Raw genomic sequence first — 14950 nt, 5'->3', positions numbered from 1 at the left:
AAAGGACCAGTTCCAAAATACCTGTGAAATGCATTGGTATTTTTCATATTCTGTGACTTGTAACTAATTGAAAATAGCTTTTATCTTCTGACACTGAAAACTGGCAGCGAGGAAGCAGATAATAACCACATATATATATCTCATAATTATATCTGCACATATAGATAGATGTGGAAATACACCCCAGATATCTAAATATGTAGACTTCTAGACCCAAAAAAACCCCTCAGTTAGCAAGAGTTCCTACAAAGTTTCTATGTTTGCACATAAATCATCATATTGCCTATGAAAATAACTGAAATGGTCTATCTACAAAAAACCTTCTTTGCCCAAACTAAATATCATATAAAATCATATTGTTTTCATATTTTCACAACATTTCAAAGCTTGCAATGCAGAAACTGCTCTGAAATCAAATGCTGAAGTTGTGGAGGCATATAATAATCCCAGAAGTAAAAGCAATACAGTTTAGTTTGGGGTTTTTTTAATAAATTAAAATTTTCTACTTTTTAAAAAAAAAGATAAATGTTCTTGTTTACCTCTTTCAGTCAGTTTGCATATAAGTTCCTAAATTCTTCCTGAGGAAAAAAAATAGAGTCTTAAGAAATGTCAAGTTGGATGAGACTCCACCCCATCAAGAAGGAGAAAAATGCTATTCTACCTTAACTTTGTTTTCTTAACAGCTGGAAAAGAAAACTATACAGAAAGTAATAATTAGTCACCTGCTTCAGTCTTAAAGCAACGGTTCCCATGAAATTGAATGGGACATTGCCATCTTACTTCCTCATAAAGGTATCATTTGGAAAATGTGAAATAATTGACTTACAGTGATAAAGATCAGTAAGAATTTGACAGTTGTTAAAAGCTGTGTGTTCAAACATGTTGTTTCTCCAACAACTTTACTGTGTCCTTCAGTCAGTCATTGAGATGACTAAAATGTGTTAATTTTCCCATTGTTAATTACTCTATTTTTAAGGAAAGCAAAGATGACAGTAAAACTCTACAAATTCAGAATATGTAAACTCCCCAACTACGCAAAAAGGCATAAACCCACATAATTCCAAGTGACAAATAAAGATGAGATCAGATCTTGAGTTTAAAATGGAGAATTACGGTCAGTTTAGCACAAATGCACACATGTGTGGCTTTTAGCGTTAACCTATTCCTCCAGGATTACCTGCGGTCTCCAGGTTATTGTGATATGCCAGATTCATAAGGATTTTGGGGAATTGCTGAAGTGCTTCTAAACTGCAGTGATCTTACTAGCAGAAGTTATCTGCATTTCTGTTTTGTGATTGGTATTCTCTCTCACATGGTACTGACTGAATAAATTTTTACATTTCTTATTGGTAAACTGCTGAGTGCCAAGGAAGTTTGTAAACCTGCTCTGTAAAGGTCAGGGCAGTCACCGAGATGTTATCACCACCCTGAGGAAATATTTTTTGTTTTCAATCCATGTTAGTCCCTAGTTACATGGCAGCCTTCTGGAGGAAGAAACACTTTGCCACAGGAAAATTCATTACACGTAAGATCTGGATGGTGTGCTGGTAGCAGGAGCTGAAGAAGATCAGGTTCCTAATATAGGTCTCAGCTGTCCGAAGTTCCAGCAACTTATGTCTTCATTTTTCTTTAGCTGTGTGCTGCAGGTCTGAGAGCTGCTGACAGTTGTTCCATGTGTCCTTGGCATTTATTATTTCACATCCCATAGATTCAGCAAGAAAAGGTAAGTAACTTCAAACATATTATTTATTGAAGCAGCAATTTATAGAGCTGTTGCAAACGAAACACCACATCCTAACTATGTGCATATACACTTGATGATTTATCCTAGTGCCTCCATCAAAACTCTCGTATTGTAAGTCTGATTTGCAGATATAACGACACATCTGCAGTTAGATCACAAGATTCAAGCAACACTGATTATTACTTCTCTTACACATGCTGGAGATTTAATTCTTGGTAATGAAATTTTTATTTGATTAATTTTTAATCACGTTCTTACTTTCTGCTAAATTAATGGTACAGAATCTACAGTCTGGGGAGCGGCATAGAAATTTTTTAATAAGCCCATTATAATGGGGCAGAGAGAGGCATTCAAGCCTCACAAATCAACTCAGCAAGCGACTGTTGTCCCATCTTCAGCAATTCTCTCACTGACCACTGCTCCTCCAGTGCCTCCAGTGCCTTGTTTGCAGCTGGCAGCCCTACTGAAAACTGAGTAAGGAGCTCGGCTGGCTCTCCCCGAGTACTGGGGAAAGCTGGCAGCACATGCTCTTCTTACCTTACTTCTTCCTGACTGTCCTTCACTGAGAAGAGAAAAAAAAGCTAGTAATAAGCAAACAGTTCCTATTCTTTGTTTGTTGGTCCCAGCTCCAGCTTAGAGGGACTTCTAACATGGATCAGTTGTCAGTGATGTTTGAGAGCTCAAGGGCCAGTGGTTACTGGAACACGGTATATTCCAGGGACCTTCCCTTTCCATGTCCCCCCCCACCAGGAAAGTGAGGAAAAAAACAGATTTAGAGCACAATCCCTCTGTTGGCCAAAACATGCAAGATGGTTCTCCAGGCAGGCCCTGTGCCTGGCTTGTACTGTCATTATTCCCTATTTATTGAGTCTGGCACTTTGCCTTTCTTGGAATAAAATGAGTTGAATGTTTCTTTTGTCATTCCCTGACACAAATGCACATTTCACTTTGCTGTATTATCTACCATGGCAGCACTGTTGTCTGGCTAAAGTAGGGCATCTTGGGATCTAATTTTATACTTCTCAATACCCAGATGAGCACTGTAGATTATGTTCAACATATCTAAATCCATATGGTATAGCATTATGACACAACATTTCTGTTCAAAGTCCTATTATAATCTCATTATCTGCAGTGATTTCATTTGACTAGTCCCTGTAAAAATGTATCCTTTGAGATACTTGTCCTTTTTTCTGTTGGCCCTTCACACAGAAGAAATCCATCACATTATTTTAAGGTCGTATCATATCACACTGTATCATATTTCTTCTGTCGAATTCATTTAGAAACAATTTGCACTTGACCCCTATTTATTTTAAACCATTCTTCTGCAGTTTCTTTGCTGCTGCTTATAGGCATTCTTGAAAGCACAAACTCCATTAAAAATACTTTTGCAATATCATCTTCATTTCCTGAAACCCACAAATTCCACTCTAGCTTCTGAAGTCAGATATCCAGTGACTGAAGTGTACTAAGCACTCACGCAGCTGCTCTCTATCGACCTGCAAATTGTTGCCTTTACAAAATAACCACCAGTGCAGGATACTACAACGTGCTCCTCACTATTGGCAGCTTCTATGAATTTTACCTTAGGTCCTGCTTACCTTTCACATGATGTAATGAATTTTTGATGCATGAAAACGGTATTTGTCCTTTTTTCCCCAGATATGTGAAACAAGTCCCCACCAAATGGAAGGCAGTATACCATGAATTCTTGTCATACAAGGCTAACTGCCAGCCCACTATTAGTTTGCACTGATGGGAGAATCAGGAAATATGAATGGCTTAAAAGGGTTTTATGTTTTGATGGTACAGTGTAATTAGCTGTATCAAAACAAGAATTAAGAACAATGACCTTTTAGAGTTTGAGAAATCTTGCTGTGGAATAGAATGACTAATTTAATTTATCCTTGATTAAAGATCAATATAGAAAAGAAACAAATGCCAACAGTGAGTAATAACAATAATATAAACTGCAGAGTAACAGGAGAACCTGGCTCCAAGCTGACACTTCCCACTAAGACATACACTACATCAAACCAAAGCTGTTGGGCTGGCACAAAGTGCCGACAGCCATAGAGATTGATGCATTTCAAGGATGATGAATACTGTCATGTAAATACTACTTCAGTGGAACTTTTTTAACACTAAAAGCAGCAAGGAAAATGTCAGATGAAGAATACACTCTCACAGTCATACAGCACGGAATGGAACAAATCTGGGGCCAAACTTAACTGTTATGACAGAAAAAAAACCCACATGAAAACACATCTGTACCTCTCGAGGAAGTATCTGATGAACCAGCGATAAAAGATACGAGATGACATGAAATGAGTGAGGGCTGTGAGTTAGGTACAGCAGAAAGCATGACATCAGACATCAAAAGCTGAAGAAAGAGAAAGCGTTCTCTAGAAATACAGCATTTTTTAAATAAAATGTAGATAAAGTTCACTACATTTTTGTGCCGTATCTTTGGCTGTTGCAGAGAAACATAACTCTGCTGTCCAGTCTGAGTCCAAGTTAGTATATGCCAGTTCTGTGTTTGGCTTTTCCCTTTTATTTAAATCTGGGCTCTCGAGAATGGGACGACTCTGAAGCATCTGGATAACCTACAATATCCGATAAAAGGCAGTAGAGGAAGAACTTCTTATGGTTTCAGTACTTGAGGGTCTTCATGTAGGAGGGAAAACAAAAAGATGTCATCTATTTCATTTCTCATTTACATAAGTGGATATTGCAGAAATGACTAGAACTGGCTGAAAATGTTTTGCTGTTCTTTGTGGGGAACAGGTGGAAAATGAAGTTAGGAAAATGTAGGTATTGCAAAAATTTGTCAAATTTCCATTGAAAAAAATAGAATAGACCTGATTTATTACATGCCTAGTTTACATTTGGATTGTTGGAATATTAATGCATATTCTCCTTAATTACCACTATGTCTCAGGGGAGCTGCAGTTCACTTGGTTTACAAAAAATTCTTTCTCTGCTCTGGACTTTGTGACTGGATTGTGTCTACATCATGCCTGAGTGATCTGGGTTTCTTTACCACAGTAAAATTTGGATAACGTAGTCTGGATGGGCTATAAAAGACGGAGAAAGCATAACTTCCTTAAAACATAACTTTTAGAAGACACAGTGAGGACCTTGGTGGCCACAGTGGAACACCAAACAAAATGGTTTGAATCAAAACTTCACCCCAAAGTGAAATGTTATTTATTATGCTACAGCTCAAACAAGATGTTTAGACATTTCCAAACCCCTTCCTTATTTTTCATTTGCATTAATAAAAGGTTAATATGTTGCTTTTCAGGCTCATTTGAGGTGCTGAGAAGCATTTTAACATATTATGATATTAAATACATAATATCATAATTTTTAGTGGGATGAAAATCCCAGTTTTTACCAGCTGCTAATGGCCTCTGGAGAGATTCAGGCTGATGAGGTTTGTGATGTCAAACAGCTGTAGATGAAAATACGAGAAACAGTTGACAATAATTAAATAATACAAATGTAAAACTACAAATCTGAGACAAGCACGTAATTGTCATGGTATTATTTCATATGATTTTTATGTGATATTAAATACCATTAAATTGTCATACTCTTAGCAAAGTCAAAATAGGAACATACTAATCTGCAGATTTATATTTCAGACAGTAAAGAAATAAAACAACACAATATTTAGTTGGCATGAACAAACTTCTGAAGCTTTTCTTTTTTTTTAATGTGAAATTGATTAACTGAAAAGGTGGTAATTTATTGAGTTCACCCAGCAATTTAAGGTGAACAATTCACAGAAATGACACAACTGTAACCCCTTTCTTGTGTATGAATTATCTCAGAGCAAGCTGTGGAATTTCAATGTGTACCTGTAATTAAAACATATTTGCTGAACAATTCTAAATCTGCAGTTTATTTGCAAAAGCTTTATATACAAATTCAATATTCAAAATTCAAGATGCTTGATTAGGTCAGTAGGCACATAATATGTTTCTATCTCAGAATCTTGATTCTTCGTATCAGAAATCTGATACGAATCATTCAGAATTTGCTTTTTGCAAATACTCTTCAATAATATGCTCAAAATTCATCAAACATTATTGTTAGTACCTCTATTCAGCAGAATAGTTACAGAAAGCAAACAATACCCAGCTCAAATTACTAAAATGTCTATGTACCTTTCCAGTGAAAGGAAACCTGGTTGATAAATGGAATTTAACAGCATAAAAGAACAAACTTATTTACTTACTCAGCTTTTGAAGGAAGAATGATATTAACATACCTGCAATATATGTAAATCCCTTAAATATATATGAGTAACTTATATGGCTACTCTTACATATTTTTTTCTAACAAAACTCATTGTTTATCTGAATTTTAAATATAAAATGAAACTATATTTACTTGTAGAGGCTGGATGTATTAGATTTATCTGAATTATTCTGATCCTTAATTTGGAAGATACATTTTTCAACTGCTAAGCTATACACTTAATATGGGAAGCTGCTTACCTAAGCTTTTTTCCAGTGCCACAGAAAATATCAACAGAACAATTAAACCATTGCTTCAATGGGAGTTGCAGCGCGTACGGGTAATAAATATATGGAGCTTATTCTCTTATATCTTCATTGTCTGAGTTTTTTTCCTTTTACTGGCAGGCTTATAGAACTACAAAAGCCATGAAAACTCAATGCTAACTTAAAAGTGCAACCTCTGTTACTTTAATATTTTTGTACTGTGTATCAAGGCATTGTTTACATTACATAATGAAATGGAGATGGGGCAGAAAACACACCTCTGAAAGACTTTCTACACAAAAGGATGAACACGTAGTTCTTTGCACAAAGCATTAGAAAATACTGTGATATTTTATTATTAAAAATGCTGCTGAAAAGTTTATACATATGTGTCCAGCCATATATATCTTCTATCATTACTTAAGGCAAAAAACAAAAAATTGCAAAACAATAACAGAAGAAACCATTAAACCCTGTGTGCCTCTTAAGGTCAAGAATATAAGCCTGGGAAAGTACTTTTGTTTTTCTTTTACAGTTTGCAAAGTATATTTTGATATCATTGTTATAGAATTCTATGAAGACCCTATAAATCTGTTCCCTCTATAAATCATACATCAGTCCAGATGTATCAAATTATTAAATCAACTTGATTGTAATTCCTTTTAAAAGCTAAAATCATTCACTTACAGGAACTTTTTTTTTACCCAAATGTCACAAGCCTGACACAGTACTGTACATATTGCTAGCAGAAGACAATTGGAAGTACTAAACAAATACTGTAATTCACATTACAAACATACCCAACTGATTAGGATGCCAAGCATCATTACCTTTTTTTACTTTTTTCTTTTTTTTTCTTTTTTTTTTTCTTTTTTAAACCTTTTTTTAAGAGTTATGAACTGCTGCATCTCAGCTGAGGCATTACATAGGTGGTGGAAATGGCCTGGTATAGAGTCAGCATTAATCAACATTATGTGATGGATCAGTGAAAAAAAAACCAGTTTTCCATTTGCTACTAGCTGTACTTTGGGGTTGTTGCTTTGTCACATTCCAACCTGAGCATCCAGGTCAGGTTTATAGCACATTTATTACAGATAAAGGATTATATCAGCCACATGTTGCATTTTTATCACGTCATTAACTTTCTTTTTATTTCTTTCCTTCAGAATCTTTTTTACTGCCTGCTACAACAAGGAGTTGTGCAGTTGAATAGACCTCAGGGAATCACCTTGTCTTTGATTTTATTTGTAGGGGTGACTATTCCGAGACATTTTATTAGAAAACAAAAAGCATAGAAAACAAGAAGAAGTACAAGGCATCTTGTGTTAGATACTTATGGGACATATGATATTGATGTAGCTTAGTTGTGAATTAACAATAAAAAATACATCTGGGATAATCACGTTCAAGTGCAGATGAATTTGTTCAAATATCTTTGGTTACTATCTCTCAATGATGGAGTAACTTTCAAAGACAAAATATAAAGCAATCTTCATCTGCGATAACTTATTCCTAGCTTTTCACATTCAAATCAGTTGTTTGAATCAAACTGCTAAGTTCCTTTGTTTGATAGCTCTGCCTGGCCCCTGGTTTCCTACTGAAGGAAGGGAAGAAGGGAATAATCGGCTAAGAATTTTGCCCTTCCTGAGAGTGATGCACTCTGGGATTTTCAGTATTATTCAGATGCAGAACAGCTCATGACATCTCTGTGTCTCTCTCCATAATGTTCACAGACTATGGGACTGCTGTGTAAAAAATCAGCAAAAAAAGTATTTTCTGACAGGTATGCTCTCAAGCACAAAACAGGACACTGGGCAGAGAAGTTCTTTACACACTGATCATTTCTGAACACTTTGAAGAACAGCCAGCCAACCAACCCACCATTTCCCCACTTTCAAATTGTAGTTTTATTTTGTTTAGCAAAGCTAAGAAGGTGCTTTCTCAGCTGAGATTCCACTGCAACTGCTGGTGAATACAGAGCTAGTTTTCCTCAGAAAAGGCTGACCAAAACACAGGCTTTCTTTGCTTTGTCAGGGCACAAAACTCTTCCTAATGTATCACAATAACCAAGAACTACAAACTGGACTCTGAATATATATTATTGGATGTTTCTTGGTTCAGTTCAACAAGCTTAAAATAGTAGTTATTTTCTTTTGTGTTTTTCTTTTTTCTCCATTTTCCAATCCATTGCTGTGTTGCAATTTAACAAAGGCTAACACAAAATTAAATTATAGAAAAAAAAAGTTTCAGAAAAGAACAACAATCTCCTATGAATACTTTAACATGCACTAGTGTAACCTGTAAGAGAAAATACGCAGGTCACACAGACAACTGTATCCTCTGCATGACACCATGGCCTCATATAAATGAAACATGTTAGAAAAAACTCATGGTTTTTGTTTACCACTAGTAATTAAGAAGAAATTCCTCCTTTGGGCTTGGAGGAAACAGAGGTGATATGACTAATGTATATACACATAGGTCACAACCGAATGCACAATCTTTCTAAAAGCTCTTTTCAAACTGAAAACATCAATAAAAGCTTCTTTTTTTGTTTGTTTGTTTTTAAACTCACAGCTATGTACATTTTTACAAAGTTCCTTTAAATATAGTTCAGGCTGGCAAGTCATCTCTTTGCACAGAACTATACGTATTTTACTGCATAGTCAGTCCTCCTCTTTTTTTTCATTTTTGTTTTTAATAATAAAATTCTATTTCCCCCATCTGGATTACAGCTTCATATGCTGGGTAAAAGCCCATGGTGATGTCTTTGTTTTAACAAGGGCCATTCATGGTATGGCACATAAAGAATTTTTTTTATTATTTTATTTATTAAAAAAAAAAACAAAACACCTGTACAGTCACTGGCTCTGTGTTCCAGAAGACTCTGCTTTGCTTGTTACACTCAAAACACCATTTTAAGTGACTTCTTCTGGCCTCAACTTTCAATCAAAGTGGCTGAGATCTTAAAGCAGTATCGTAACAGCAATGTACACTTTTCACATTTCACAGGGTTTGTAGTTGATCTTTAACATCAGAGTTTCTGTAGGAAGGATCAGTAAGAAAATAATGACTGTCCTTCTCTTTTACTTGTTTTTACTTTAGATTTTGACAAGGTGTTCAATGGATGGTATTATAACTTTTTCCTCTTCTTTTTTTGTTTTTTGTTTTTTCTTTCTTCCAAGTGGCTTGTGAGGGTAGAGGGGGAAGGGCTGAGCTATACCCTAGTGGTCGAATGTCCATGGGGCAAATTTGTACTGTTTTGTCCTCCACTGAAGGTGTTGAAAGTATGCAAAGGCTGCATTCCTGTTAATGTATTTGGAATCATGGTTATGGTGTTGGGTGTCATTAGCGGGATGTCGTCTGGGGACCTTCTCAACGTAAGCGTGTAGTCAGGCGGACAGGTTAGTCTCAGTGTGTCATGGGCCTGCAGTGATTCACACTCGTGGTCATGTTCTAGCTGTTTCATCTGCAACGACATAATCTCTTCATTTTGTATGTGCGCGATATCATTGGTTGTGTTCCTCTGGGGACTAGGGCGCCTGTGAGTCTCATGACGCCGCTTGTCCTTCTTGTAATATAACGCAGCAAAAGCTAAAATATTGAGGAACAGCAAGGATGCCCCCACAGCAATGGTGACGCTCAGCTCTGTGGAGTAATCTCGCTTGTTTTCTATCAGAACTGTCGTATCCTCCGGAGCCGTTTTATGGGTGTCTTTTGAATGTTTGGGATTGTTGGCAGGTGTCATTGCTGGGCGTTTGGTGGCCGGCCACAATTTACCAGGAGAACGACGCGTCACGTAGGGAAATGATGTCATGTCAGGAGGGGGGACTTTAGTTGTTGTGGAAACATACTGAAATATTTCATTCAGGTTATGAAGGTGCGGTACGAGCTCCAACCAGAAAGCAACTTTTGTTGCTCGGTAGTGATCACGAACTCGGGGTTTCAGGCCAATATGCAGATAAAGCTGGTCTTTAGGATTGTATTTGGACCAGGCAACTTCTTCAAAGCGGTTGGGTTTTGTGTGGATAAACTTTGTGTCCTGTGGAACAGGCTGGTTTGGATCTCTACAAAAATAAAAACAGGCAGTATTATAGTCATTAAAAAAAAAACAAACAAAAGCAAAAAACACACCCCCCCCATCCTTTAGTTAACGGTTTATCTGATAATTAACATAACCTAAAAACAGAAGCTAAGAAAACCTCCGTAACTTAAAAACAGATGTTAATAAATAAACAAAAGAAAAATTACTTACTGTACAGTGCATCTCAGACATTGTAATGTTTTTTTACATGAAATCGGAGAAAGGGTTGTGTTTCGGCTCCCAAAAGCTCATCTAAAGTTCTGTGATTCAGCATCATACTCCAAAGCTGTCGTAAGAGAGGTACTACCTACCTTTCCCCATAGGAAATTGTAGGTTCAGCTCTTCTCAAGGTTTGACATTAACTTTCTCATTTAAGCTGCTACTATTTCCACTGCTCTAAGTAGTAACTATGGGCATCTAATCCCCATGGCAACGTTGGAAGTCCGAGTGACCATAAGACTTTACACCAGCTGTGTATATTACATAAAAAACTTCAAAACATGAAGCAGCAGGGCTAATACATGTAACCAGGAACTATTCCTCTATGTGTTCCTTTACTGAGCTATTAGTCCCTCTTTGTTCAAATATCTGCTTTAGGGAAAAGCCTTTGAAGTATTTGTATGTCGCAAATCTTTCCATCGTTTGCATTAGCAGATTACTACTTGAAAGTTCCATGTGCTCATTGCTACTAAATAACTACTTTTAATGTCCGTAGGACAGTGAGCCTTAATTCTGTCCCAGTTTGTAGGGATGAGAAATATATTAGCTGAGATCAACAAGTCTTATAGTAGTTAAGTAGTAGTAGAGATAAGAGCAGTACACTAATGAGAGATAATTTCAAAACTGGTAACCCAAATATTTAATGATATTATGCTTTTCCCATATTTTCTTTTTTCTTTTCTTCTTATAGGTTCAGAATAAAGACAAACCAATGGCACAAAATGCATTTAAATGTGGTTAATATCTATGTATCCTTATAATTTTGGTAAACTTTACATAAATATGACTTCCTTTTGGCATGAAAAAACACAGAAATTTAAAATTACTAATACTGAACTTAATATTTTGCTGTGCATAAGTTTGAATCCTCTTTTGCAGCAAAGAATATTTCCTGGGACTCTGTGATATATTATACTGAGAGTACGTGATTCATTTTCTATGCATTACCCTGAGAACTTTCCATTCTGCTTTCCATTCCCATATGCATTAGTTTATTTCCTGAGAAAATTATTCTAATGTTTTCCTTTTCTTCCAATGTACTGTTATGTATGTTACGGGAATACCAAGACCCACCACTACAGATTTTAAAGCATCTTAGTTGTTTTCTTTTTCCATTTTCAAAAGCTCAAGAACATGATTGCCTAGTTTAGCATTCCTTTGCTGTTCATAAAGAGCTAGTCCTTAGTTCTTAAACCAGACTGGTAATTTGACTTTAATAATCTTATGATTCCTTTATTCATCTGTTTACCTGAAACAATTTATCTTACCTTTTTTTGAGTGAAAGGAAGAATTCTTTTTCTATATAATTCTGGTACTTTGGTTTACTTATGCTTGTGGTTTTATCTGTTTGTGGGTTTTTTGGGTGCTTTGGTTTTGGGGTTTTTTTTATATTATACTGTATCAAATCTTTCCCATCTCAATCAGATATAAACTAGGGGTTCCAGAACTGTGGCTATTTCATTTATCTATCTATCTATCTATTTATCAATTTATTTTTCATTTTATGTAGTAATAGCTAGCCAAATTGTATTAATTCTGAACAAAAAGATAATTGCTTAGTAATTGTTCATCCTAGTTGAAGCTAGAGGAGTAATATCCACTTCCAGGTAGTACAGCAGCAGAAGTATGCTGTTACTTTGAAGGATTCTAACATGCGTTCAAGAAGGAAATAAGTATTTCTTTTGTTTTTAAAGAACAGACTGAAAGATTTGGCAAATCCAGACAAGAAGATATTGGCCCAATTCAATATATCTGCTACTACAGTACTTTAGGGTTCAATACATAAATTCTAAAGCAAATTAAAAATCAGCAAGATTATCAAAATGCAAAGCATTTTTCTTGTCAGAAGCTCAAAATCCTGCAAGAGTTACAGCACAAAATCCATCTTGTGTTCTCTCCACTTGCTGTTCTGATTCACAGCACAAAAGACTCTGGAGAGGGTCCTACAGAAAATGTATAAATTAAGCTAGCTCATGTAAACGAGTTGCGCTTGATACACAGTACAGGAGATGAAGAAGCTGAGCACTCATTTCAATGAGCCAAGCTGGACATGCACTATTTTAAAATTCTTTTTTTTTTTTATTGGCCCTATAAAAATGACAGCAGATGATGATTTTAGCAACTAAACATTTTTTAAATTAGCATTCCCTTCCCCTACAAACAGCCTACAAAACAAGTACATATCAACCTCCCTTTCCTTTCCCCTTATTCCATTCTCTACCTCCATCTCTCCTTTTTAACTATACCTATTAAGAATAGGCAATTATGCTGCCACCTCCTCCAAACACAAGAGAGAAAATTACAATACATGAGGCTAGTCTTGTATTTCAGGATTTGTTTACATGGCTGTGTGTGGGCACGAAGCTGTCCATTGAAACAAGGAACAGAAAAAAAAATCAGCCAGTCCTACAGACAAGTCATTTTTTTTGCTGAGGGTATCAGAACGCTACCATTGGCATCTACTCCAGGGTTGATCACTTAATAACTGAATACACGGTCTGAATATTCTCTCTGAATTTGGAGGTTAGGTATCTAAATGATTCTTTTTTCACCAAAAAATGGAATAACTAAGTCCAGTCCTAAATAGAGGATCTATTAATGCATGGATCTAGGTTTTACAGACTAATGATAATTTACCAAAAATATTCAGTGGATATAAATAAGAGGATTTTTACTTTCCTTGGCCCTCCTCCTATGTACATTGGAGACAATTCATAGTATCGTAAGGTTACAAAACTTATGACGTTAAGTCTTTTTCTTGGGTAGTTGGGCAGTTTATCCTATTATGAACACTTTTCCAGTATTACAGATAGGCATAAAATATAGATATACATACAATCATTTCTTCTGTCGAATCAGCTGTTTGACAAATGTTTTGATCTGTTACTTTACCTTCAAATTTCCTTTTGCTTTTTTTAGCCTCTCATATCACCTTTATGTTTGTGGACATTCTTGAGGCTCAAGTGTGTAATTATGGAACAAAAGGCCGCTAGAAAACCTTCCTTTAAACACACACTGCAATCATGATGATAAAAATGTCATCTGAATAATGTATTTTCGGTTCTGTACTTCTTCCAGTAATGGCTCTCATAGGTACTAGATAACTTGTTTCCCAAACCTACTAGTCGGGAGGGAGACCTTTTTTGCTTCATTCTATTGCTAGAACAAAATTGATGATTATTGTTGTTCATTTTGCTCTGATTATTTATTTTCACCACCTCTAGAATTCAATTTAAACAGCGTCTCCATCAAAAAATAGCCCCATCATGAAATGCCTGAACTTGTCTTCCATATGACAGAAGGTCATATGATGGTCTGTCTTGTCTTAACTAAGGTATTTTTTTATTAATGTGCAGAATCATCTGATTTCACCTATCACTTTTTTTCCCCACTTTCAGTCTGCACTGATTTTGCTCAATTTATCATGTTGCTGTTTATTGTCATTTAATTCACACCTCATGGGCTACAAATGTACATTCAAAGCATTGATTTTTTTTCTCAGGTAATATAAAGTAAATGTGTCTGCGATGGATGCTGACTGCAGAGCAACACACATTCCTGTTCACAAGGTGAATCAGTAGCTGACCTGGAGGGCATATGAGTATTTCATATTTGGTGATACTGGCATGGGAAGAATGATGGGGAATCTTAAGAAGTTTTCTCTTATCCTGAATTCCATATAACATGTTGAAATACCATTCATTTTTTAACTATTTCTGCAACAGCATTAACTATCACTCAGGACAATGGAACTGTTATGTTAACGCACTTAAAGTGTTTTATTCTTCTGTGTCATTCTCTAACTTCATTGGAAAGCAAAATGTCTTAACAGTTACATATTGAATCTGTCTCCAAGACACTGAAAGGCCCCTTGATCATTTATTTTGTTTCAGCAGTCCTCTTTTTTCCATATGGAAAAAAAAAGAGAGAGAAAAACTGTGTGGCATTTCTTCATGCTTCCACTGATTTTTCATGGTGTCACAACATTAACAATGGTATAGCCGTTCCTGCCTGAAGCACTGGTACACAAGCATATTTTCCCTTACCTCCTTTCCTCAATTATCACCAGGTCCCACTGTTGCCATGCTCCCAGTCAGCTATTATAACTACTAAGGAAAGCAAACCATAAGTACACTGTTATGTTTGACTAACACAGATTGGCCATTGGAGACAGTTATTTCTTCAGACAAAAATATCAAAAAGAAATGCAACAGCCTCATAAAGGAGTTCACAGAGAATTGATTTGAAAATACACTTTAATCACTGTAAGTTTAATTGTGTCTTCTATTGGAAAGCCAAACTGAATATAAAACATAGATATCCTTCATAACTCATTTAGGTTTTTGCTTCAGAATCAATGGTAGTAAAATAATTCAGGAGTATTTA

General features: G+C 35.8%; 1 protein-coding gene across 8 annotated transcripts in view; it reads right to left on the bottom strand.

Annotated features, from left to right (window-relative positions):
- Positions 1-6593: 6593 nt before the first annotated feature.
- The window catches only part of NLGN4X (neuroligin 4 X-linked), a 184381-nt gene continuing 176024 nt past the window's right edge, over positions 6594-14950 (bottom strand). For all 8 annotated transcript variants that reach the window (XM_052773955.1, XM_052773954.1, XM_052773960.1 and 5 more), the window contains one exon: positions 6594-10328. In XM_052773955.1, coding sequence (XP_052629915.1) covers positions 9479-10328 — 850 coding nt within the window. In that variant the 3' untranslated portion in view covers positions 6594-9478. The remainder of the gene's footprint in view (positions 10329-14950) is intronic.

This window comes from Harpia harpyja, chromosome 22 (genome assembly GCF_026419915.1).
Source record: "Harpia harpyja isolate bHarHar1 chromosome 22, bHarHar1 primary haplotype, whole genome shotgun sequence".
NCBI classification, from domain to species: domain Eukaryota; kingdom Metazoa; phylum Chordata; class Aves; order Accipitriformes; family Accipitridae; genus Harpia; species Harpia harpyja.
Note: the sequence above shows the minus strand (reverse complement) of the source record. Positions and strands in the feature narration are given on the sequence as shown.